Below are 25,000 nucleotides of genomic sequence, written 5' to 3' on the forward strand. Positions count from 1 at the left end.
GGAATAACCTTCTGCCCTTTTTATTGCCCTGATTTGTTATGGCCTTGGCTATATAAATATACCGCTGCACAAATAAGATATTTCTGACAAAGTTGAAGTTAATAAAAACATTGATGAATCTAGTGTCACAAAGTGATGTATAACCACAGGCAGCCCAAGCTCCAGCTGTGAGATGATCAACTTGCAAAATAAGAGTCATGGCGAAATTACAAGAGTTTGTATGGGAATATTTCCAACCGCTGTTAGGAATAAAAAGTACGGTCAAATTCTCAATAAAAAATACCTCACCTTACTTCCACAGTGTATCGCTTGCTGTCTGACCACTTACTATGTTGAAAAGAACCCATTTTGGCTAGTTATCTATTTCTAGGTTTATTACGTACATAAGAAAAGCCCAAGGCTGCACACTCCATTTCCGAACGCCCGATCCGAGAAGCGAAAAATACGAGCTCAAAATGGCCAGGCGGCCACAAGTCCAACGCAGAATCCAAGCACATATACTGTAGTTTCATTTCAATTCACTTCAAACTTAACCTTCCCCGTGAAACCGAAGTACGCCGCGGGTTTAGACGCGTACCCATTCACCTTGACGCACGACCACTGAAAACCAGCTTGGCAACCCTTCCTCCTTTATAAACTGAACCTTGACGGGGATCACACCGTAACTTGGCACCCGTGGTTCTAAGACAATTTCTTCATGCCGAGTGACGACTAGATTTCTGAGCCAAAAGACAATGTTTTCGCTGCTTTATTAAGACGCGAGAAGTGATATTCAAGATAATTACACGATTGAATTACGTGACAGAGTCACCGGTCACGGTGTATTTCAGTGTGTGCTGTTATCGCCAGTTGTACCAATCCTAAAATAATAAAATCCTGTAGTTTGGTTCTGAAATGTTCTAAAAGTTTTGAATAGCGTAAGCTGTCAGAACTCAAATATGAAATAACAGAAGCCAAATTTTTAAAAAAGAGTTTTCCATTTAAATGTTGACCGAGAGCGCTAATCAAATTATGATATTCGTAACGTTGTTGTTGACGTCTTTCGTCACGAGATACTAAGATTTGTCAAATTTTGGCATTTTAGAATGTTTAAAGTATTAATCGGTGTGATCTAAAAGCTCTTTCCCACTATCTTTTAAACTTAAAACGGTTAAAATTTGAGATTTATTGAGCTACCTATATAAAACGGTCGGAGTTTGCTCAATGAACTAATTTGCATAATCGGCTGTCACGCTAGCAAAATCGCTGATAGTTTGAAGTCACCACGGTGAAAAAAATTAATAGGTGCAAGATGTATTTATATTTTTCTGCTGCCAAACATCTTATTAGAAGAAACCAAGCGGAGTTTTCAATGGTCTGGTCTGGACTTGGACCGCTCTTACAGAGATCGCCTCTTACTATGAAAACAAACAAATTAATTTACTCCTTGATTCTTCTGCAGTTGTCCTTGGAGCGAGTTTATTCGTTTTCCTCGTTTGGCTCTTAAGCTTACAGGTTTTGCATTAATTCATATCTGACAGTGGAGAATATTACCATGTTCATGTTGGATAGTTTCTCGCAGTTTCCACGCCAAGGGAAATGTCAATGAAAAGGGCTCGGTGCATACATTAGACTGACGGCTCCACAAATAAAAGATTGTCCAGCGCTTGGTCTAATAAAAACCTTACGTAAATCGGCCAACGACAAGCGGACAAAATTAATAAGTAATTGATAATACTTAAAGGACCTTTTCCACTGGCGCTTACTTTTGGCCGTTACGTTCAGCGGGCCTGGGGAAGAGAATGTCTATGGAACCTACAGCCGAACAGGAACAGACAACCACATTTTATTAGCTGCCTGATATGACTGACGTATGACGTGTGTTGGAAAAAAAACTTTAAGGACGAAAAGGCTACAGATTGTGGTAAGTACTGTCTGTGAAAACACCTGATTCACTTCCATCATGATTAGAACATCGGTTTTTAAAACTGCTTCAAACCTCGTCCTGTTGTGAATGATGTGATAAATGACTTGGCGGAAGAGAATTCCGACATGTGCGATAGAAATTGAAAGAAATTCATAAACGGCAAAGTCGGTTAAACGTTTTTAAGCCCACTTAGACCTACCAAACATTGACTAAATTCGACAAATTAACTGGTATTTTAACCGACACTGGACATGATGATTTCTTTCAAGCTACCTTCTTTGAAGATTAAATTCCGACATCCTCTGAGTTAGCCGGAGGGCAATCTACTAACGCACCAACCTTGCGCAGAATTCCAACCAAAATCTTAAATGAAATTCATTTTGTTTTCTCCAATGAAGGAATTTTCCTAAGAGTGTACAACATCGGTCATCTATTTGAGTTTATACATTCTCTTTATTCGGGCAAGCGATTTAAACTTGAAAGTAGTGCACCGGGCGATTAGCCGAATCATCAAAAGTTAAAAATTCTATTTCTCATGATATTCTCGGGCCTTGTTATATCGGACCAAGTGAATGGAACAAAGTTCCTAGGTTTCCATAGCTTGTTGCTTCTCCATCCCTGTCGCCAATTTCTATTCTGATAACGAGTGTTTTATCCTGATATTCTCGGGCTTTGTCATGGTGACAAAGTTCTTAGGTTTCCGTAGCTTGTGGCTTTTCAAGAATTTGGAAATAATTATGAAATTCTTGAAAAGCCTTTTTCCTGAATAGATCAAGTTTTTTCCACAGATTCTTTTCCTGAATCTTATCGAAACTTTCCAGTATTAGTGGATAGTGGATGATTGAGGGGGGGTAATTTTTTTAATGGGGAAGAGGGCGGAGAGGAGTTTTACAGCATCATCTAACAAGGATTTAGGAGCAAATCATGGTGTTTCTTTATCATTACTTCTGGGGGAGCTGCTTACAAACAACCGAAGATCCTTTTGGTTACGGCCCTCCTGAGTAGTCTGAGAAGGTGAAGCTGTTGTTACCAATTTTTGACAACTTGAAGGAAAAATGAGAACTGTGATCAAAGTTATTTAACAAAAAACAAAAAATTAAACTCTCAGATAATATTTTGAGGAATTGGGCTTTTTTAATTAAAATGACCCGTGATGTGCAGGCCGTTCACAGCGAATACAGCAGAACTGGAAACGATTTGAAAATTAAATTTTTGTCTAACACTAAACGGATGATTGCGCCGGGCGATATCCTTAGTTTTCGCTTGACGCTATAAAATCCAAAATATTAAAAAATATAAAAATATGACGGCACACAAGAGTAATGACGTTTTACCCCGAAAGGAAAAAAACGCATGAAAAATGAAACTTTTCGCCAGCCATAAACATGACCTCCAATGCTTTTCCTAAATATTTAAATGGCTGGCTCAGGAAGATATCATGAATGTATAAAAATCTTGGTATCGAGTGATTGTTTCTCTCCTGAGTCGTCAAATAAGTCTTTGCAAGAACGCAACGCGTAACGTATCATTTTTATTTCGAAAAGAAACAGTATTCATTTACTTTACGGTCATTACATTTGTAGTCTATGAAAAGGAACAAAACTGGCCTCTTCAAACTACACCCCATCAAATTTTGTCCGAAATTTGGGCGATCGCCTATTCAATGGGAAATAACTGACTCCGAAAGAAAGACATAGCCACATTGGTATAAATTTCCTCGATGGTTCTTGGCTTTAAGCCGACTCTGTCCGTTTACTTTCAGTTTGATGGCGTGACAAGAGACAAAAAATTTAATTTTTATAAATTCTTGACTTTATACCATGGAGGTCTTCTACTTTTTTCCAGTAAAAAGTTGACTTCCTTCGGAAGATCTTATACAAGTCCCTTTACCCTCATCAAAATGAATAACGAACGTTTCTAACTTCAAAAGGCAATTTGCATCAATGCTGACTGTTGTAGAAATCCAAACAACACTAGTATCGTTGCGAAAGCTTCAAAAAAATGATCATAAGAATAACAACATTAACAGCTTACAGAAATCTTACTGCTTCCCCCCTCTTTGAAAAGAAGCTATGGCTTCTTCCATTGAGTGAGATATATAAAGGAAAAGAGATCATTGTTTATATTGCGATACCTTACATCACTTTTCCAAAAACGTCGACAAATAATGCACTTTTTCAAGGATTTTCACAATCAAAATGCAAGATTATCAAATAAAGTTCGTATCGATTATGTACGGGCAATTATAACAACCACTCCATAGAATACAGGACTTTACAGAAAGGTAGCTTTTATAGAACATTTTCTGAACACATGCAAAACCTGTGAGTAATATATAATATATATTTAGGAAGCAGATCAAAGAAAACCTACTCCCTGATTTAATTTCTAGAAACGCGAGCTTGTTGCAAGGAAATGCGATTATTATTAAAGCCTATTAAGATATGGGCTGGGCAGTTTCGAATTAGCAGTAAGCAGTATGATGCGACACGAGCTCTCTTGAGAGCCCAGTAAATCGGTTTTGTTAACAGCAAAAGTTAAAAGCATTGTTCCTTCTTACACAATTGAATTCAGTTACTGTAAACTAAATATGAATCAGCAGGTCAAATGAAACTTGCTGTGTTCTGTCAGCTGGTTAAATTTTCCAGTTGGTTTCTGATTTCCGTGATTCGCGTGACAGTGTAACGAACACTCCAGTAAAACAGACGGCAAACGTGTGTTCCTCTTTGATGGACAATGTAAAAAATTCATCTACGAAAAAGAGGCTAAAGTCCAAACTCCGTGAAAAAAGTGTTAAACTTGTTAAATGAACCACAAAATTTGGCCTAATAAAAACTCTGAAATCTCTTAGAATTCAAAACAGAGGGTCAGAGAAATTGCGCGAACGAAAGCTCAAAAACAATTAACTAAACTCCGTTAAAACAAGCAACAAAAGTAAGCGAAAAATGTCTACCTCAGTTTTCCAATGTCAAGGTTAGAGTTCTTTGACGCGATTTGCGAATTGTGAAATCACTTGCACCGCGCGTGAATACAAAAAGAATACAAGGCGGGGAGAGGAAGATAAAAATTGAAATTTTTAATTTAAAACTAAAAAGATTTTCTATAAACAGTCCGTGTTTAAGTTTTCACTAATTTCTCCTTTTTTTTTCAAACTGAGAAGAAACAGGGTCAAGATGGACAGCATAGAAGAAGCTTTATCTGCTATCACCATAGGTATAGAGGTCGCCGACTTCCTTCACAAAACTGGTCGCGTGTTGCAGGCCATCGAGGTTTACAAGGAATGTTTGATTATATTACACAGTCAGGCGCAAGGTATCGATAGTTCATTGGCAAACTTAATATTCCGTGCCATCTACTTGGCAATAATCTGGGCTTACGTTTATATAAAGGATTACACAAGTGCAGAAAAATACCTGAGGGAACTCCTCCTATACCTGGATTCTAATGACACCGCTAAAAAAGGAAGGCTACATTTAAAACTGGCAGAAATACTTCAGAAACAAAGTAAATTAATGGAGGCCTGGAAATTTTACGAATCAGCAATCAACATCATGAAAACGATGGGAAACATACATGGCCAGGCACTGTGTTACGCAAAGCTCGGAGAAATGTTCCAATCACTCAGTCGATACGACAAGGCACGAGAATATCAAGAGAAAGCACTCGCTATCACAATAGAAATTGGTGACAGGTATGGAGAAGCATTAAGATACGGAAACCTAGGAACTTTGTTCCAATCACTCGGTCGATATGACAAGGCCCGAGAATATCAAGAGAAAGCACTCGCTATCACATTAGAAATTGGTCACCGGGAAGGAGAAGCATCAAGCTACGGAAACCTAGGAACTTTGTTCCAATCACTCGGTCGATATGAAAAGGCCCGAGAATATCAAGAGAAAGCACTCGCTATCAGACTAGAAATTGGTGACGGGTATGGAGAAGCAAAAAGCTACGGAAACCCAGGAGCTTTGTTCCAATCTCTCAGTCGATACGACAAGGCACGAGAATATCAAGAAAAAGCACTCGCTATCAGAATAGAAATTGGTGACAGGTATGGAGAAGCATTAAGCTACGGAAACCTAGGAACTTTGTTCCAATCACTCGGTCGATATGACAAGGCCCGAGAATATCAAGAGAAAGCACTCGCTATCGCAATAGAAATTGGTGACAGGGATGGAGAAGCAACAAGCTATGGAAACCTAGGAACTTTGTTCCAATCACTCGGTCGATATGACAAGGCCCGAGAATATCAAGAGAAAGCACTCGCTATCACAATAGAAATTGGTCACCGGGAAGGAGAAGCATCAAGCTACGGAAACCTAGGAACTTTGTTCCAATCACTCGGTCGATATGATAAGGCCCGAGAATATCAAGAGAAAGCACTCGCTATCAGAATAGAAATTGGTCACCGGGAAGGAGAAGCATCAAGCTACGGAAACCTAGGAACTTTGTTCCAATCACTCGGTCGATATGACAAGGCCCGAGAAAATCAAGAGAAAGCACTCGCTATCAAAATAGAAATTGGTGACAGGTATGGAGAAGCAAAAAGCTACGGAAACCTAGGAACTTTGTTCCAATCTCTCGGTCGATATGACAAGGCCCGAGAATATCAAGAGAAAGCACTCGCTATCAGACTAGAAATTGGTGACAGGTATGGAGAAGCAAAAAGCTACGGAAACCTAGGAGCTTTGTTCCATTCATTCGGTCGATATGACAAGACCCGAGAATATCAAGAGAAAGCACTCGCTATCAGACTAGAAATTGGTGACAGAGAAGGAGAAGCATCAAGCTACGGAAACCTAGGAACTTTGTTCCAATCACTCGGTCAATATGACAAGGCCCGAAAATATCAAGAGAAAGCACTCGCTATCACAATAGAAATTGGTGACAGGGAAGGAGAAGCAACAAGCTACGGAAATCTAGGAACTTTGTTCCGATCACTCGGTCGATATGACAAGGCCCGAGAATATCAAGAGAAAGCACTCGCTATCAGAATAGCAATTGGTGACAGGGATGGAGAAGCATCAAGCTACGGAAACCTAGGAACTTTGTTCCAATCACTCGGTCGATATGATAAGGCCCGAGAATATCAAGAGAAAGCACTCGCTATCAAAATAGAAATTGGTGACAGGGATGGAGAGGCAACAAGCTATAGAAACCTTACATCTACGTTTCTCTCACTCGGCTTGTATGCAAAGGCTGACGACTATCTAAAGAAGGCAATGGAAGTTAGAAAGGGTATTGATAATAGAATTGGAGAAGCAGTAGACTACATACTCCTTGGTTCAATTTCTCTTAAGCGTGGTGAATATGACAAGGCTCAAGAATATTGCGAGAAAGCCCTTACAATTTTCATGGACATCGGTGAAAGAGCAGCAGTAGTAGTCTGCTACAACAATTTAGGATTGTGTTACCAATCGCTTGATAAAAATGACATAGCCGAAGGATACCTTAAGCAAGCTCTCCTATTAAGTAGGGATATTGGACACAACTTGAACGAGTTTCGCTGCCTTTGTAATCTATCGGTGTTAATGGTGTCACAAGGTCATCTTGAAAAGGCTTTTTCGTATCTTTTTCAAGGCATCCAAAAGTTCGACACTTTGAGAGGTTTTCTTAAAGAAAACGATGAGTTGCAAATATCTCTTTTAGAAGAGTACGGCACCTTTCCCTACAAGTTGTTAAGTGGGTTGCTTTCTTCCACTAGAAAGCCTGAAGACGCCCTTTACGTCGAAGAGCTGAGAAGGGCAAGAGGCCTGGCTGACTTGATGTCAGCTCAGTACTCTGTTCAAGAGCAGATCTCAAGCGATCCACAATCTTGGTGCGGCATTCAAGGGATCATCAGAAAAGAAACAGACTGTGCATGCCTGTACATTTCGGTTGGCGGAGATGAGGTACGGTTTTGGATAATAAAAGCAACGGGAGCTATTCTTTTTTCACAAAAGAAAGTGAACCTGGACCCAAACAAGATGACCGGAATAGTCCCTGAGTTAGATGAGTTTTTTAAAGAACTGATGACACCTCGCAACCGTCATTACTATGATACCGAAGATTTCAAAACAAGTCTTCACTTGTGTTACAAGATAATCATTGCTCCCGTGGCCAGTTTACTGAAGCAGCCCGAGATCATAATTGTCCCTGATTCCTGTGTGTACCAAGTGCCATTTGCAGCCTTGGCTGACGAAGGAGGCAAGTATTTATCAGAGACATGCAGGATTCGGCTGGTTCCCTCTCTCACGACTCTAAAGCTTGTGCAAGACAGTCTTCCAGACCATCACAGTCAGACCAGGGTTCTGATAGTGGGTGACCCTGTGGTTGGAAAGGTGATTTACAAGGGAAAGTGCATACATATGAGACCATTGCCGGGTGCAAGAAAGGAAGCAGAGATGATTGGAGGACTTCTTGGCGTAACGCCTCTGATAGGAGAGTCCGCAACAAAGCATTCTGTACTCCAAGCGATAAATTCAGCGAGCCTGATACACATTACTGCGCATGGAGATCCCGAAAGAGGGGAGATTGCTCTTTCTCCTGAGCACCCTTCCCCACTCCCACCTTTTCCTCGAGAAGAAGAGTATCTTTTGTCGATGGCAGATATTTCAAAAACTCAGTTGCGAGCTAAACTAGTGGTGCTTAGTTGTTGTCACAGTGCTCGTGGACAGATTAGAACCGAGGGAGTTATTGGAATTGCCCGAGCGTTCTTGGGATCCGGAGCTCGTTCAGTGTTAGCGGCACGATGGAAGCTGGATGACATAGCCACAGAGCAGTTCATGACTTGTTTCTACAAACATTTGTACCGCGGTGAAAGCGCAAGTGAATCTCTCCATAAGGCCAGGAAGTGGATGAGAAATAACGGCTTTGACAAAGTTTCTCAATGGGCGCCATTTATGATCATGGGCGACAACGTGACATTTGATTTTGGAAATTGGCCGGTGCCTAGCGCACCTTAAGAGCCATGACTTTGATAAAACCTCTGTAGCAGAATGAACTGAACTTAGTAAAGCTCGGAACTATTTAATTACTAGCCTGTAGAAAAAGGACGCCATATGCGAAGGAAAACTCGGATCGATACACAGAGGAAAGCATTTCTGTAAAATGCTCATCGGACGTCTAAGTTTATCAATCTGAAACAAGACAGCGTACAGTGTGTCTCTTTATAAGAGTTCCGAAGTTAAAAACTCCAATCTATTTTTTAAGTTTTTAGTTCAGCAATTCACCCAAGCGAAGTGTGACAATTTTTAGGTTTCGAACGAGATTAGTTCTTCGAGGAAAGAAAATTTTTAATCCTTTTTGAAAGGTGATTAGTTGGTCAATTCAAGAGACTTTTAAACAAATGTGTGACTTGGAAAAGAAATTTTATCTGAGCTTAAATTTTTGGAAATTTCTTGCTAGGCTTTTGAAAAAAATATTGTGGTTTAACATGCCAAAATAACCACCTAAAAAAAAAATAGGGATACTCTTAATCGTATAGTAATACAAACCATTGTATTCTCACAAATACCCCAGTAGTTTTATCAATTTAACCCTTTAACCCCTAAGAGTGACTAGCATCTAATTTCTCCTTACAATATCACCCCTGAATCAAACATTAAGGTCATGAGAATAAAGAAAATGATAAACACGTACAGGAGCTCTTGATTATCAAGCAAAATCTTCTTGTCAGCACCTGAGGGAAATGTATAGAAATCAGTATGGAGAATATGCATACTGATCTTAAGGTGTAAAGGGTTAATTGATACCCCTATGTGTAGATACTGTTGTATCCTCACACAGACTCTTGTATGCTTATAGATACTTTTGTATCCTCACATAGACTCTTGTATGCTTATAGATACTGTTGTATCCTCACACAGACTCTTGTATGCTTATAGATACTGTTGTATCCTCACACAGACTCTTGTATGCTTATAGATACTGTTGTATCCTCACACAGACTCTTGTATGCTTATAGATACTGTTGTATCCTCACACAGACTCTTGTATGCTTATAGATACTTTTGTATCCTCAATATCCTCCACTTTCCCTCTGCCGCTACTATTTCGCTCCGTTTTATCAACTGAACGCCTGGAAAGGTTACTTTATTATCAAAGGAAAATTTATGTAGGGGATTGCATTTTGTTGACTAAAAAAACTCAACAGATTTTTCGTCTGCTACTATTGTGCCATATCTATGAGTTATAAGACAATAAATATTCAATGAAAACCGAAAGAATACCAAATAAATTTGTATACGACAAAAATTTGCATGCGAGAAAAATAGTTCTTAAGAGCGTTGAAATGTATTTGAAATACACAAATATATACACATTGTAACTGTTGTTAAGTTAAAGATTAGGTTTGTTAGACATTAGTGACGCGTAAGATCAAAAGGGCTATTACAGTACCTCGCGCGTTGTTGCTTGAGAGAGAAAGTCAATGCGAGAGAGTTATCTGCGAAGTTCATTACTGCGTTCATTTGCAACTTCTATTCAGGCGTACAGAGAGGACAATCAGTAAGCGTATTTTTCTCTTCCCTTGTTGATTTCGTTTTATTATTTGATCGATCATTGTTAGGTTTTTGTGCGCTCGTCTTTTCTTGTATTGTTGTGTAATAATTATCGTTTTAGCTTAACTCCGTGTAATGTTCCTTCGATTAGGTGTTTTTTGCTTGTATTTTAGTTTAACGTGTTTGACATCAGATTATTACTCTGCAATAAATCGCATTGGAATCACGGTTATACGTGTCTGGTGTCAAATTTAGTGCATCGATGTCCTTGTGACAACTTTGAATTCCGACTCCCTACGCTGCAAACGCCTGCATTTATACACACACACACACACACACACACATATATGCATATATATGCAGTTTAGCAAGATAACTTTTCCAGTATTTCAGAACACCGAATCAAATACATCACCGAGCGAACTTTTGATAGAAATGCAAAAAATTGTTAACGAGAAGACGTGACCTTCAAGTAACACCACTGAATAATTCTAAAGAGAGATAAAATGTAAAGTGATTGGCAGAGAATCACTGAAATGGTTCAAGCTGGCTTATAAAATGTGACTTATTGAACACCTTCGATCGAATAAGTGTGGATTATTTAAACGAGTTGCAATTGTCATCAGAATTTGTCCCACTTTCAGCTCAAAACAGTCTTACAATGCAGTGTAAACGTGGCAACATGTAAACCTGACTCATTTTCTGTCAACAAACTGCACTCTAACAGGTCTGTCAGGAATGGTGACACCTCTCATGAACGGTTCCACATTCTCTGCCTCAGGTGGGTAAGAGATATCAAACTGCTGCACGATTCTGGCCATCAGCAGATGAAGCTCTAACTCGGCAATACGTCGACCGAGGCACATACGTGTTCCGAATCCAAATGGAAGAGAAGCGAAAGCTTCTGCTGATTCGATCAAAGTGATATCTTTGTTTCGCAACCATCTCTCCGGTTTAAACGCTTCGGCGTCTTCAAAAATACTCTCATCTCGCCCCATTTGGTGAACAAGGAACTCAACTTGAGCAGTGCCCCCAGGGATATGGTAGCCCCCTAATATTATGTCTTCTTTCGGTCTTCGCGGGATAGAAGAGAGAACAGGGTATAGGCGAAGGGTCTCTCTTAACCAGGCCTTCAGGTATGGCATACGAACGAGCGTTTCCGGCGTTGCAAAGGTAGAATTTCCTACCACTGAGAGCACTTCCCGTCGAAGAATCTTCTGTTTCTCAGGATTTTTGGCCAACATGTAAAGAACCCATTGCATCGTGTTGGACGTAGTGTCAACCCCGGCAAACAGAACATCGATTACGCTTGCTAACAGGTCATCCGTCGTCAGCTTTCCGCTGGCCAAGAGGAACTCGAAGAAGCCAGCTCGGTCACGCTCTGTTTCCTTTGATGGCTTGCGTGACTTCTCCTCCAGTTCCTTGATTCTTCTCCCGATAAATAGTTCGGCGTAGTCGTACATCGTGTCAAAATTATCAAAAAACTTTTTAAATTTCTGTGTCTCGTAGATCTTGTAAAACCAAGTTGGCAAAAAACCGACCTCCACCGCATTCGCCAGAAAATCTCCGACGGCTTTTATGAAGGTCTGTGCCTCTTCGTTGATTTCCTCTTCAAGACAACCAAACCTTTTGTCAAACAACATCTCCGCCACAGACTCAAAGGACCATTTGAAAAGTTCATTATCGAGTTCACAAACTTCGTTTTCTTTCTCTGACCCACTAGGCTCTCGAACTGATCGTAATCGGTGAATAAAATCGCCGATAATTTCATTGAAACTCGGAGTATAGTCGGCGACTTCTATCGGTCGAAGCATTCTTTTACTCAGGACGCTTCGTAGCTTGTACCATTCTTCACCATCGGCAAAGAAAACACCAGGAATTTTCTTCCTTTTTTCCCGGTACAAATTTAAAGCCGGAAAGTCCAGTCTTTCTGGATATTTGGGATCCGATCGAAGTAACTTTGCAACGTCGGCAGGATCGGATAAACTGATAATTTCGATGCCTGGTAGTTTGTTGCGGAATACTTTCCCATATTTCTTGACATTTTCTGCTTGGATTTCATAAAATCGCTTTCCAAGGGGCTGACCTTTCGTTCCCACGAAGAACGTCCAAGTTGTTCCGAAAACTGGAAGACGGAGCGGACCTGGGATTTCTGAAAAAGGTTTTGTTTTTGGTGCATCTTCGACTGAAATGGGCGAAAGAGAACACATTGATGTCGACGGCAGAAAACCACGGAGACTATGGTTTTGTTTAAGCATGAACAAAATAGTCCGACCAGATGAGACAACGAGAGAGTGATTACTTTTCGTTCCAACAGTAAATGCCATCTTCAACAACTTCAGCTATCCAAACTCCGTAGATCGAAGGAATCATTCGTACTGCTATGGAACCTGGCTTTGTCGCGGTGAAGATCAAATGATTTTGACAGCTAGAGAATGGTCACGCACTCCACAGTGGGGTAGCATAACAAGCCAACACAATTATTCGTCACGTGATGCAAGATTCACCTACACAAGTCACTCAAATAACGACAAAATCAGTCAGACAAAAGTTTTAGCAAACTTGAGCTACACAGCTTGTGCGTATAAATCAGTATAACTGAAAAGCACAAGAAAGGGAAATTTAACTTGGAATTGTCCACTGAATTTTCGAAAATTTGCATAAACCTGAAATAGGTCTTTCGGACAGCCCACTTCTTTTGTTTTCTTTGTTATCTATGGATAAGCCTATAAATCATTCAGTGCTGAGGTAGATAATGGTTTTATTGGAAACTCTGTGGGAGAAAACGGCTCTTGAATCGATCGACGTAAGAACGCTCGACTTTGCCTCACTAGCCTTGTTCTCAGTCCAATGTTTTTTGCTGGTGGTCACCTAACTTTGTGAACGCTGTAGATATTTTTCAGTAACCAGCTGCCGCTTGCTGAGAAGAGAACTAATCTGACTAAGTTTGTGAACGAGGTTATTCATCAGTAGTTCTGAAAAACTGTAGTGCTTCGTCGGCGGGAAAGTGGGTCAAAATGAAACACTCCGGTGGTTATTTAAAGCTGTGTACGCTGCAGCGAATATTTGGAAGCTGAGTCATTTCGAACATGAAACGGATCAGTATGACTTGAAGAGGTTCCCTTGACTGACGATTGTGTTACGTGTTACGTCTGTTTTTCGATTAAATAAAGGGATTAAGTTTCTAAAGAAACTGTGGTGCTGCGTCGGTGGGAGAGTATGACAACTAAAGGTAATTCATCAACTGAGCTGATAACATAAATTGGCCACCGTGAAGAGTTTCAAAGCTGACTTTTCGAGCGTTAGCCCTTCGTCAGAGAGAATGACGAATGCTCGAAACTTCTCTGTGAAAAACAACGTCACGTAAAATAAAGGTTCACTTGAGTTCCCTTTCAAAGGCATTGGTGAAACACTTGGGCACCTGAAAAACTTGAGTTAAAATCACGTGGTATATCACAAAGTGTGTGGCACCATATCAGCAATCATTTGAATGGTTTAAGTCACAAGTCAGAGTTAAATTTTAAAAGACCTCAAGTGAAGCGTGATAAAGAGAGCCTCATGAAAATATTGCTGGGTAGCTTTCATTTGAAAGGTCACTCTTGGAATGATAGCCTGCAGAGCAGGCGTAATTTTGGCAAGCGAGTGCTCAGTGCTCTTTGAGTCTTGGAAGGCTGGAACGAGAGGGATGAATAAGAAAACGGATGGGCGGATTTAAAGATTATCTTTCTACGCATTTTGGATTCAGAACGAAATGTTAACGGTTTGCGGTTTTAATCAATATTTTGGGACCTAATTTTGGATTGTGCTTGTGATAAAAACTTCGCAACTTGGATATCTTCCATCTTTAGAAATGTTTTATTTTGCTCTTATGTATGTGCATCAACGCAGTTTTTTATGTCACGGACGAGACTCGCCGAATGTCACGCTGTAGGGAAACAGTAATGGCGCTCTATAGTCAGGAAGCTGTGGCATAAAGCCAGTGAACTGCCGCCCCCTACCCTCCAAAAGAAAATCTGGAAGTGGCCCCTTCCCGATTTTCTTTTGGAGGGTAGAGGGCGACTGTACATAGGATGGCAACATGTTACCAGCGGAACATTTTGTCTTCGCGCTTTTATCAGCTTGGATTATCTAACAATTTCATTACTAGGTCGTGCGTGGTACTATTTTCGAGCTTTTTTACTTTTCAAACAAACCAGCGAGCAGCACTCTGCGAAGCGCTTCGTCTAACTGTCGTAGCCTTCTTCAGGGAGTTTTACTGATGAACATCAAAGGCCCGTATTTATAAGTGATAGTTGGCACTTATTACGTGAAGAACGTTTTAAGCTGAAAGTGAGAAAAAGGTTTAGGAGCCACGGTTTTAAATCTTTACGTCACCTTCCCTTAAAACTTTTATACAACTTCTCCAGTTCCTGTTCGTAAATCCGGCTAGGCCTTTACAGTGTTTGACCCACGCATGGCCGCTAACCATGGCTTATAAATACTGGCGTGTAGTGTTTACAAATAAAAATCCCTGGAGAAGTCTACGACAACTAGAAGAAACACGTTGGAGAATAAAACAAGGTTTACAACGACTGTACTACAACTCTTTGACAGCAGAATAAACAGTCCCACATGAAAGGGCTTCTCCGTAGCTTTCATTTGAATGGTCAAACAGCAAAGTGACAGAGAAACACAGTGACAGCAGAACTTTAAAAGGTAAAGATAGAGTCGTGCGAAATAATTTACAAACTAGTAAAGGAGTCTCTCCTTATCCCCAAAGTTAGCGTTATCTTTCAAGGAAAAACGCACGGCACCGACATCAAAAACAAACGTAATACATTCACAAGTGCACAGAGATAGCAACCGGCAGAAAACTGTCCGAACAAACGAATGAGGTATTTTACATGGATGCATTTAAGAAGATAAATTATTTCACATCCTAATAAATGAAATAACAGAAACGACAAAAACTTTGTATTTACAATTTTTCTCCGAAATTTGAAATGTTAATAACGCCTAAATACAAGCTAAGACTATCTTGAACTAATCTATATCAAACTAAAAGATAAGAGCAAAATCCAATTGAGTGTCCAACGTATAAAATCTAGACTACCTTTCCTTTGCTTAAATACCCTCTGCGATTGGTCAAGAAAACTCGCACCATCCTCTCCACCAATCAGATCCAAGGCTAAACACCACTCGCGACTTGGCAACGTACGTTTTCCCGCGCTTTCCTCTGATTGGTTGTTTTACTTTGAGATCCCACTGGCTCCTTTCAGAAATTTCAGTTTGTTCTCATCGTTCGTTGAGATTACAAGGCCAATTCTTTGATCTTGCATTGGCAACATTCAATTGAAAAGCGCTCTTACAAAGCTTGCTAAAACTAACACCCTAACTAATATTAGAAACATTTTTTAAGACTGTTTCCTCGACTAAGAATAATATGTACAAAGTAAAACTAAGGTCTTTTACTAACTAGGATCTCTTATATTCAGCTCCAAACTTTTTCATATAGTTCTTAATGTACTCTTTTGTTTTGATTTTGACAGAGTCATTGCACTGCAATGAGTCATCTTCTTTTAAGTGGCTCATCTCCTTATTCAGGATTCCGTGCGTTAACTGCGGAAGAAAAGAACGTTCCTCAGCATAGTTAATTTCAGAAAGAAGACACTTGAAATAAAATTTATCAGACCCCCCCTAAGGCTCTGTAGTATTCGAGCGATTCCCCCCTTTTTTGTAGCCCCCCCCCCCCCTTTAATACTCTGTTCGCGGCGACTGATAGAACCACCTTGTTGAGCAAATTAAAACATTACCATGCGAGCAACAATTTTAAGTATTTTTCATTTGGACGCTATAAACCAGAGTTTCATCCACAGACTTGCAAAATTGGATCTAATTCACTTTGTAAATACCACCGACTCAAGTAACGCTGACTTGCTTTCAACAAAATAAATTAAGAATTAAAAGGTTCAGCGAGAGAAACACAAACCTTCCTTGCCAAATACTTGAAATCGTCAGTATTCAGGATCCTGCCTGATTTACAGTCAACTTTGAAGAAAGGATTTAGGCAGTTAACGACCACATTAGAAAGCTGCGGAGAGAAATATTGAAAACGAAAATACACCAGTTAGTAAACAGATATACAGTACATCCGAAACAATGCTAGAATTTACCTGAGTGAGCAAAACAACAGGAATAATATGGTTCTGAAACCGATAAAAATTGCGTGACATGTTGAGAAAGAGGCCATGGCGTAACACTGGCCTCACAGGCTCTGGGAAGATAACGTCACCACTGAGACAGACTCAACTGACCTTCATTCTAAAAAGCTCTCTGTTCTTGCTCTGGTGTGACGAGGAGCTGCTTGAGGTACCATCTCGCAGCAAGTGATCCCCCCTCCTATGTGCAGTGGTATCTGCTGGAGCTGTGGTATAAGTAAGCGTCGGGCTTTCAGGGGGGGTCTCCGGAGGTGTTGTAGGAGCCTTTGCTAATTTCTTTATTTTGGGTTTTGGTGGTGAATCCTGGAGGAATAACAAGAAGAGTTAACTTCAGATTTCATTCTGAGTGGACAAGGAAGTAGTTGCCCCAATCAAGTTGCTGGTTTGCCTTACCTCGTCCATATCAACGTAGCTGTGAGCAGAAATACTTGTATGATCAGGTTCTGGGACAACATAAGGGTGTTCTTCCTCTGATGAAGGGCTGCTGTCCCAGCTTGGAACATCCCACTGGGTTTTCCTACGAAAAGAAAGAAAGTTAAATATGAGGATCACTGAGTTAGGGGGGGGGGGGGGGAGAGGGGAAACAACATAAACCCACTCTCATTGCGTTGGTAAAAGCTTCATAAATTGGAATTTCGTAGGAAATTCTCTAATGGACAAGTTCAATTTTTTTCGTAGACGCTGTTGGGCGATAGTCGCCAGGAATAAAATTAAGGTCGAAAAAAAAATATAAGAAAACAAGACATGGAAGAAGACATCTGGATCACGGCCACTGACCAAAGGCCCGGGAAAAACTTTTAACTCTCATGAAAATCAAACGGCTCTAGCGATGTTACTTGCTGAAGAAAACAACTCAATCAGTTTCCAATAGATGATTGACACTTCCAAGACCTAGAAGTAACTAACTCGTCACAGTTATCGTATGACAAAAAACCCAGATACACAACAGTTCATCATTTATCAAGGACTCACAGTGGGCATTGAGCAATAATAAAGCCACATTTCTAACAAACAAGTAAGAGTCCTAACCTTGTTAGGGCATGATAGTAGTAAACTTTTCCTTGGCTATCGGTGGCTGATTTCCAATGTGGAGGGAGATGCCCCGGTAGTTTGTGTTTCACAGGTGATGGCGTGCACGGTTCTGAATCTGAAGGAAAGCCCTCTCTGCATTCAAAGGCATCTGACATCGACGTCGTCACAGCTCCAGTTTGAACAGAGAGCGACCCCAACTCGGGTTGTGGTACACTTTCTGTTGGACCAGTCACCTGCTGCAGAGGCCCAGGTATATTTCCAGCTGAATTCCCCTGTTGAGCGGTCGCGATGTTGAGGTTTGGAGGGGGTGTATTAAATTGAAACTGATTCTGCTGTGGTGGAAAAGCAGCCTGGATGCTTTGAGGAAACTGCTGTTGAATAGGGTTAGGGTTGGAGTGTGAAAACTGTGTTGTTGGTGGAGTCGTAACATTGGCTTGAAAAGGTGGCGGAGGAGGAAGCCGAGTGTAAGAGGGGGTAGGTTGACTGGGTGGAAAGAACTGCGATTGACTACTCTGAAGGGGTGGAGGAGGTACTTGCTGCGGTGGCGGTATAAGCGGATTTGGCTGTAGCTGCTGAGGAATCATTGGATGAGTCTGCGGGCGGATATTAGGTGGTGGAACTTTGCGAAAAAATTCCATAGGTGACATATTAGGAGGAGGTACGTTAAAGTTTGGTAGTGGTGGAGGTTGTTGAGAGAAATTTCCCACAAAACTTCCAGAAACTATACTTTGTGGCCGTGGTCCTTGATCTTGTCCAACTGCTGGTCCGCTGCTGCAGAAGAATTGGTTTCCCATTTGGAAAGTCGCAGGGGGATTTTGCGACTGACCTCTCCACTGCGTTGCCGCACCTTGCTGAGGTCTTAAGTTTGTTTGAGGATTCACGTTAAAGTTCCCAGCGTTTTTATCTACCAATCCTTGAGGATTTCTTCCCTGTTGCTGAAAAAAGTTCTGCAATTGATTCCATTTTTTCTTTTTCTTTTTGCTGCGCCCGGGTTTATGTTGGAAAGAGCCCATCCCATGCTCCACACTGACGCTCATGCGCTGTTGATAACCGAATGTCTGCATCATGTTCTGTGATTTCGAATCTTGTTTCTGAGTAACTTCAACAGAATCCGACACCCGTGAACTTGAATGAGTTCCTTCTCCTTTATCAGGAGTTGAATCTGCTTGGGTATCCACGTCTTCTCCGAATTCCAAAGCACTGAAGTCACCAGTTTTTGACGGAGGGGTGGCACTCGAAGAGTCTTGCGGCATCTCAGTGTCTTCACTGCAGGTAGAGAATCCCTGAGAAACAGGCGGAGTTCTGGATTCAGATGGATAGAGGGGTTTGGGAGAGTCCTGTAAACTCTTCATGATGGCATCTAATTTTCCTGGAGAACCGATGTTCTCAATGGGAGTCCTACAGAAATACAATCATAGATCAGATCAGAGATTCAAAGACCATTAACAGAGTAACTTTTAATTGAGTCTCCAAAGTAATATGGGATTGTGCTGGTTTTTCTCTACTCTGCTCTATGATTAGTCCGAAAAACTCGCGTCACTCTCTCGACCAATCAGATGCAAAACTACAATCAATCACGACTTGGTCGCCCGAATTTTCCTGCCCTTTGGGCGGTTTGCTTGTTTTTACTCTGAGTTTTCATTGGCTCTTCAGGGTATTTTCCTTTCTTCTTTCCATAATAATCACTTTGCTTTTGTTTTGAGGCACTCAATCGAAAAGCGCTGTATGAATGGTAACCCTTACTTTCCCAGGCGATACAAAAATTCATCTTCTCAACGTAGAAATTCTTCAAACCTGTACTTTTTAGTGATATATGTTCTCTTATTAAATTTGTTGTCTCACCTTGCATGATCACCGTCACCACTTCCTATAAAAAAAACATCAAATTAATCACTTTTTAACAATCAGTTTTTCCAAATTATGATGATCCTAATGGGAAGTTAAGTTCTTTCTTTGTCCCGCCCCCGTGAAACAACAAATGAAATCTGAAAAAAACTTTGTCGCACACATGGTTTACACAAAATCCACTCTCTGATGAAAATGCGTAACTATATCAGGGTTCCATGGTCAAAAAACTGATCAATCACGCAATAAACAAGATCATGTAAAACAGAGTTTACCTACCTGCTGGGCTAGCTGCGACTAACAACTCAGCAACACGGTCTTGCTTGGCCTGAACAAAGAGAACAAAGAGAATCAGACGATCACGCAATTGAATGTCAAACAAACAACAACAACATTTAAGACCATCTACCAAATTGCAAAAGTTAAAAGCAGCAAAATGGAATTTGATACCAACACTCTGGCTAACTAAGAATACACCCTTTTTTTCAGCAAGAGAGTTTCACCCTCTCCTTTTTCATCAACGATCGGCTTTAAAAAAAAAAGGTAAAGCGAAGACAAACTACAAAATAAATAAATAAATAAAACACAGAGAGGAAAAATGCCCACTGTTTCGAGTGTCACTTTAAGAATACTTACTGGAGTTGCAGTTTTCTTCGGTATTCGGTAAACTTCCTACAAACAAAAACAAGGCAAAAAATGCCCCAGTTTTAACGCGTTAGACTCTGGCTCAAGGGTCTGAGGTAAAGCTCTAGTTTGTTGAGTCGAGTTCGAACGATTTACAAACAACCACACCAGCTTGTAACTCACGGTGTTTTAAAAACGTATAACCTTTCTGGTAAAACGCAAAACAGAGTAGAAAATCAACAGGGTACCCGTACTTGAATAAGCTTTGTGTTTGAAAATTCTCTCGGTTTCCTTTTCCCTCTCTTCGTTTCTTTGTACAAATTTCTATGAATGTTCCAATTTGCTCTCGCTTACCCTTTTAGGCTACAGACACGAAACCTTAATGGGCTATCGTGCTTTAAGATATCCTTTTTCCCTCGAGTATCTGGTTGTTGTTAATTTAGATGTGTTAAATAAGAGACAAAGAAAGTTATTACTTAGGAAATGAAGCCAAAGACTCCACTTAAATGGAATTAAAATCACCCCGCCTCCCCTCCCTCAGCAAACTATTACACATAAACATATCTTGTTCTGACAAGTATCTGGTTGGCAAAATGGCATCACCTTCAGTGAACTCCATGACTTCAACAGCTCATTCGCCTTTAGTCCGATGCCGCTTTCAGGCAATCGCTCGTCCTCAGATCTGAGGTCGTCCTCTGAAAGGTCATCAGGGGATTTCTCAAAGTTCTCTGGCAGCAGTTTGTTCTTTATAGTCCTGCTATCTACAGTCTTGTCGACAATAAAACTGGCCACTTCTGCATCCAAAGATTCATCATCTGATTGGTCCTTGATAGAGCTTTGCCGTTCAAATAGCACAAGGCTACCAATAGCTTTCTTATCTCCATCAATGGATTTTGCTAACTGCTGGTTTTCGTCATCATTATCTTCTGTTCCTGCCGTACATTCTGAATCTGCCGGACTGTTTCCATGTGACTCCTGTCCACTGCTGGACCCCGCTTCGACAGTCGGACAGAATGACGACGCCCATTTTCTCACCACCTTTATTACCTTGCTATCTTCAAGTTGGTTCTTTGTTGCTATAGGAAGGCATTTCAATGTCTCTAGCAACTAGAAATCACAATATTTGAAGATAACAGTTAATTTCTTGCCTGTATAATAATGGTAATGTTGAACTCTAGTTATAGAGGGTGCATAGAACAGTGTAAACTGATAAACTGATGGCTCTAAACAAAAAAACACTAACAAATCCTTGACGTGCATACAATTCTTGCTACACTGGTGTAGCAAATTTACTTTCTTGTTGAACATTTTCCGGAATGATCATTCCTGTAATTCTCCTGAGCTACTATATAACTCTGCTAGGAGAGAGTCCACATTGACCATCACCTCTAACTGAAGTTTCATTTTCTTTCCTCCACCGTCCACCATCCAGCTCCAAAGTAGAGAAAGCCCCTGAAGAGGAAAGATACCTGAGGAACCCTTTTAAACATGACTGGTCTGTGGTGTGCTATAAAAACATCACAAAAAACAATCAAACAAACTTGTAGACAAAGAGCACATTTTAAGCAATTAAAAAACCACATTTATATGCTACAGAATGTTACGACTGTAACTCTTCATCTGTATATAGCTGTTTTCAAGAAAGGTTGTTAGAAAAAGGAAAAAATTACACAAACAAACTTGTTGGTCATCTGGGGTTTGGTGATTAATGAATTTTAATAAGTCAAAAAAATAAATACATTCATCAAACCCAGCATGTCTCTTCCTTACAGGGATGCTTTCTCAGATTTGCTACTGTAAAGTCCTGAGGTCTAGCGACAGTGACCTGGAAACTACCCACAATACTTTTTGTGCTTGTCTTGTACTCTTAAATGCTTTTTCCAACAACTTTTCTCAAAACAGCAGTATATGAAAGAGAAGGACTCCCCTTTCAAACCAACAACCATCCTCATTCTTCCCCCTCCTTCCATCCCATGGTCATTGTTGGGATCTTCTGTTCTAGCAGCAGAGTTTGAATTGGGAGATTTCCTAACTTTGCCTGTTTATACAAACTTTTATTTAATCCATACATGGATATTTTGAGTGAGTCCATACACAAAGAATAAAAATTGACACATGCTACTCTATATCAAGTTTTTTATTTGAATAAAAGCACTTGTTTTCAGCAAGATTTAATTCTGCCAGCCTTCTTTGAGAGGAATAATATTGTCCAAGACACACATGGAACTGGTTATCAAATACCTGAAGGATTTTCAGAAGCATTATCCTCTGTTCCATAGTCTCTGCCCGCACCATCAATCTGGACAGCCTCAATGCCTGGTCACTGTGTACCAACCCTCTGTGATCACCTAGAAGTTTCTCAACCTCATCTTCCAACTTAAAACAAAATTAGAGAATAATGTCTTTTGGTGAAAAAATTTATTGTAATAACAGCTTTGTGAAACAAAAAAAGTGCCTCAAAGTTCAGTTGCAAATTCACATCATAGACATCAACTTGCAGTCTGGTAGGTGAAATAATATTGAATTTCATCAATCATTGTGTTAGACGATGTTTACCAAAACTAACTCAAATTTGAGAAAAGTTGTGACACATTTTTGAGTCAAAGGGAATTCCCCTTCACTTCCAAGTGGATATTTACTAATAAAACTCTGTATCCTACCACAGAAAACATACATGCAAATGAGTAATCTCATCAGGGACAAGCTAAAGAACAGGCCATGGTTGTTGGGAGAGTGCATAACACTATCCACTGAAGAAGTCTTTATCCAGTGGATGGCACAGTAAATTGGATAGCATTTTACAACTGAACCCAGTGCTGGATAGCCTTGTCTACCTGTTAAACCACTACACTCACAATGATAGATTATACAACAGCTTTATTGCTACATTGCAACAAAAGTACAAATCATTATAATTTGTTCTTCATCTCACCGTCATATCATCAAATTCATTTGACAAGTTCCTTGTTTGCTTTTTACGTCTCCTCCTTGGTGAGCTTGTGATAGGTGGGGTTGCTTACATGGAGAAAAAAAAGGAAAACCATGAATTACACCTAAATTGTGTGACCTTATACCTCTACAGTCTAGTATCAGTATGCAGATTCTCTGTACTGTTCTCTATACATTTCATAAGGTGCTGACAAGGAGAATTTGTTTACCAATCAAGAGCTTCTTCAATAGGTGATCATTTTATTCATTCTAATGACCTTAACCATTCAACTCCCAAGATCTGATTGTTAATTCTCCCCTCTAGCTGCTACACATTTCCTTGTAAATTATTTACAAGAATTTGATGTTAGATCGAGATAAAAACTTAAACCTGATCAGTTTGAGTATTCTCATTATTGGTTTATTAGATAGTGTATGAATATTAAAGGGAGAAGTTATATGTTCAATACTTCTGGGAGTTAACGGGTTAATGTGTGACTCAGGGGGGGATATCTCAGGGAGAAAGTAAATCCTGGTCACTCTCAGGGTTGTAATTAAAAATCTTTTTGCATACTTATTCTTTCCACTGTGTTCTTCAGAGGTGTTTGCTTGTCTCCTCCAATAAATCCACGACAATTTGGTGCTTCACAATGGCAAATCTAAGCAACTTTCCTGAATAATGACAAAAATTATATCTATGAATTTGTTGTAAGCTTCTCCTTCCCAGTTCAAAGGGATCTTCTTTCTGTGTGACTGCTGTACAGTTCCTCACATTTTAAAATCTCTCAGTTTAGTGTCACCCACAGACATGAAGCTTTGACAGTAGCATGTACATTGTCCACCTACCCATAGCGCTGCAGTTTGTAATCGAACGTGAGCTCTGCACCAGCTGGGATGGGTCTCTGAGTAAAAAATCCAATCCTCAACAAGCCATGGACAGTCCACTGCAAGAAGTAAAAGAACAAAAACAATTCAGTTCTTATCTTAACCCTTTACACCCAAACATCAGTATGTCCTCTCCATACTGTTCTCTATACAATTCCTATAGGAAGCTGACAAGGAGAATTTGTTCAACAATCAAGAACTTCTTCAGTTACTGATCATTTCCTTTATTCTCATGACCTACAGGTTTGATTCAGAGGTAATATTGTGGGGAGAAATTAGATGCTAGTCACTCTTAAGGGTTAAAGGATTTAAGTACAGCTGTAGATGTGTTTTCTTTCAGTTTCCTGTCAATCAATCTACTGTAGATTACTTCTGGAAAAAGAAGTGAAAAGCTGGTGTTATTAATCATAATATAAAATAGTAAAATGAACTGAACAATTTATTAAACTACCTTTTGAGTTTAACAGTTTGAGTCACAGCTGTTATTGATAAACCAAGACAAGTTCCCCTTGTAGGTGGCATCAATTGGCTGAACAAAGAAGGAGATTAACAAAGCTATAACTTATTAAGTAACAAAATTATGTACTATAATGATTTGTCTACCTACATGTCCTGTATTACGTTTAATATTTAATATTTCAGCTAAAAAGATGGGTGCTTATTGGAAGGAGGGCACGGAATTAAGGGGGTGCTTATTACTCTCCTGTACTGATTGCCCTTTGGTTGAGGCAATAGAAACAGGTTTTCCTTGTGTCCCTATTATTTAGGAAGGCGAGGAAGGAGGGGGGAGCTGCTCTTTTGAGATGGGCACTTAAGGCCTGAGGGATGGACTCTTATTTGGGAGAAGGTGCTTATCAGAGCTTGGGCTCTGATTCAAGGAATAAATGTATATCAAAATTTAATTTCTTACGACAGATGATTTCAAGTAATAATCAGGTTATTTCAGTGAAACCAACCATTGTCATTTCACTCAGTGAAGTAGCCTACTAGCTTAACAGACCACAAGCCCTTCTTGAAAATCCTGCTCACTTTTATTCAGATGTCATTGCTGTTTGGTATAGTGATCTACTGATCAATTCTGGGTTTGAAAAGCCTTAAAATGA

At 40.1% G+C, this 25,000-nt stretch overlaps 2 protein-coding genes and 1 pseudogene across 3 annotated transcripts in view; 1 reads left to right on the forward strand and 2 right to left on the reverse strand.

Moving 5' to 3' along the window:
* The first annotated feature begins 5,079 nt into the window (after positions 1–5,079).
* Positions 5,080–9,709, forward strand: LOC149033912 (uncharacterized). Its single transcript, XM_089193827.1, has 2 exons — positions 5,080–5,410; positions 5,630–9,709. The coding sequence occupies exons 1-2, from the start codon at positions 5,080–5,082 to the stop codon at positions 8,848–8,850; spliced, it is 3,552 nt and encodes a 1,183-aa protein (XP_089049953.1). The 3' UTR covers positions 8,851–9,709.
* Positions 9,710–9,963: 254 nt separating this feature from the next.
* Positions 9,964–12,784, reverse strand: LOC149033913 (cytochrome P450 10-like). Its single transcript, XM_089194211.1, has one exon. It carries the CDS (start codon positions 12,711–12,713, stop codon positions 11,082–11,084), a length of 1,632 nt encoding a protein of 543 aa, XP_089050337.1. The 5' UTR covers positions 12,714–12,784; the 3' UTR covers positions 9,964–11,081.
* Positions 12,785–15,320: 2,536 nt separating this feature from the next.
* Positions 15,321–25,000, reverse strand: part of LOC113664168 (histone-lysine N-methyltransferase SETD2-like) — a 17,516-nt pseudogene continuing 7,836 nt past the window's right edge. Inside the window, exons 7-21 of the transcript XR_016182933.1 lie at positions 24,349–24,426; positions 23,859–23,956; positions 23,587–23,684; positions 23,017–23,099; positions 22,326–22,460; positions 21,471–21,591; positions 20,688–21,191; positions 20,097–20,132; positions 19,740–19,788; positions 19,458–19,482; positions 17,613–19,013; positions 16,977–17,100; positions 16,680–16,886; positions 16,355–16,456; positions 15,321–15,984 (exon numbers count right to left, since the gene is read on the reverse strand). The product of XR_016182933.1 is annotated as a histone-lysine N-methyltransferase SETD2-like (transcript). The remainder of the gene's footprint in view (positions 15,985–16,354; positions 16,457–16,679; positions 16,887–16,976; positions 17,101–17,612; positions 19,014–19,457; positions 19,483–19,739; positions 19,789–20,096; positions 20,133–20,687; positions 21,192–21,470; positions 21,592–22,325; positions 22,461–23,016; positions 23,100–23,586; positions 23,685–23,858; positions 23,957–24,348; positions 24,427–25,000) is intronic.

Source organism: Pocillopora damicornis, chromosome 14 (genome assembly GCF_964200805.1).
Source record: "Pocillopora damicornis chromosome 14, jaPocDami1.2, whole genome shotgun sequence".
NCBI classification, from domain to species: Eukaryota; Metazoa; Cnidaria; class Anthozoa; order Scleractinia; family Pocilloporidae; genus Pocillopora; species Pocillopora damicornis.

Excerpts from the sequence above, each read along its gene's own strand:
- LOC149033913 (XM_089194211.1), bottom strand. The coding sequence starts at position 12,713 with ATGGCATTTACTGTTGGAACGAAAAGTAATCACTCTCTCGTTGTCTCA.
- LOC149033912 (XM_089193827.1), top strand. The coding sequence starts at position 5,080 with ATGGACAGCATAGAAGAAGCTTTATCTGCTATCACCATAGGTATAGAG. Across the intron at positions 5,411-5,629 it reads AGAAATACTTCAGAAACAAA|GAACTTTGTTCCAATCACTC; the intron begins GTAAATTAATGG and ends ACGGAAACCTAG.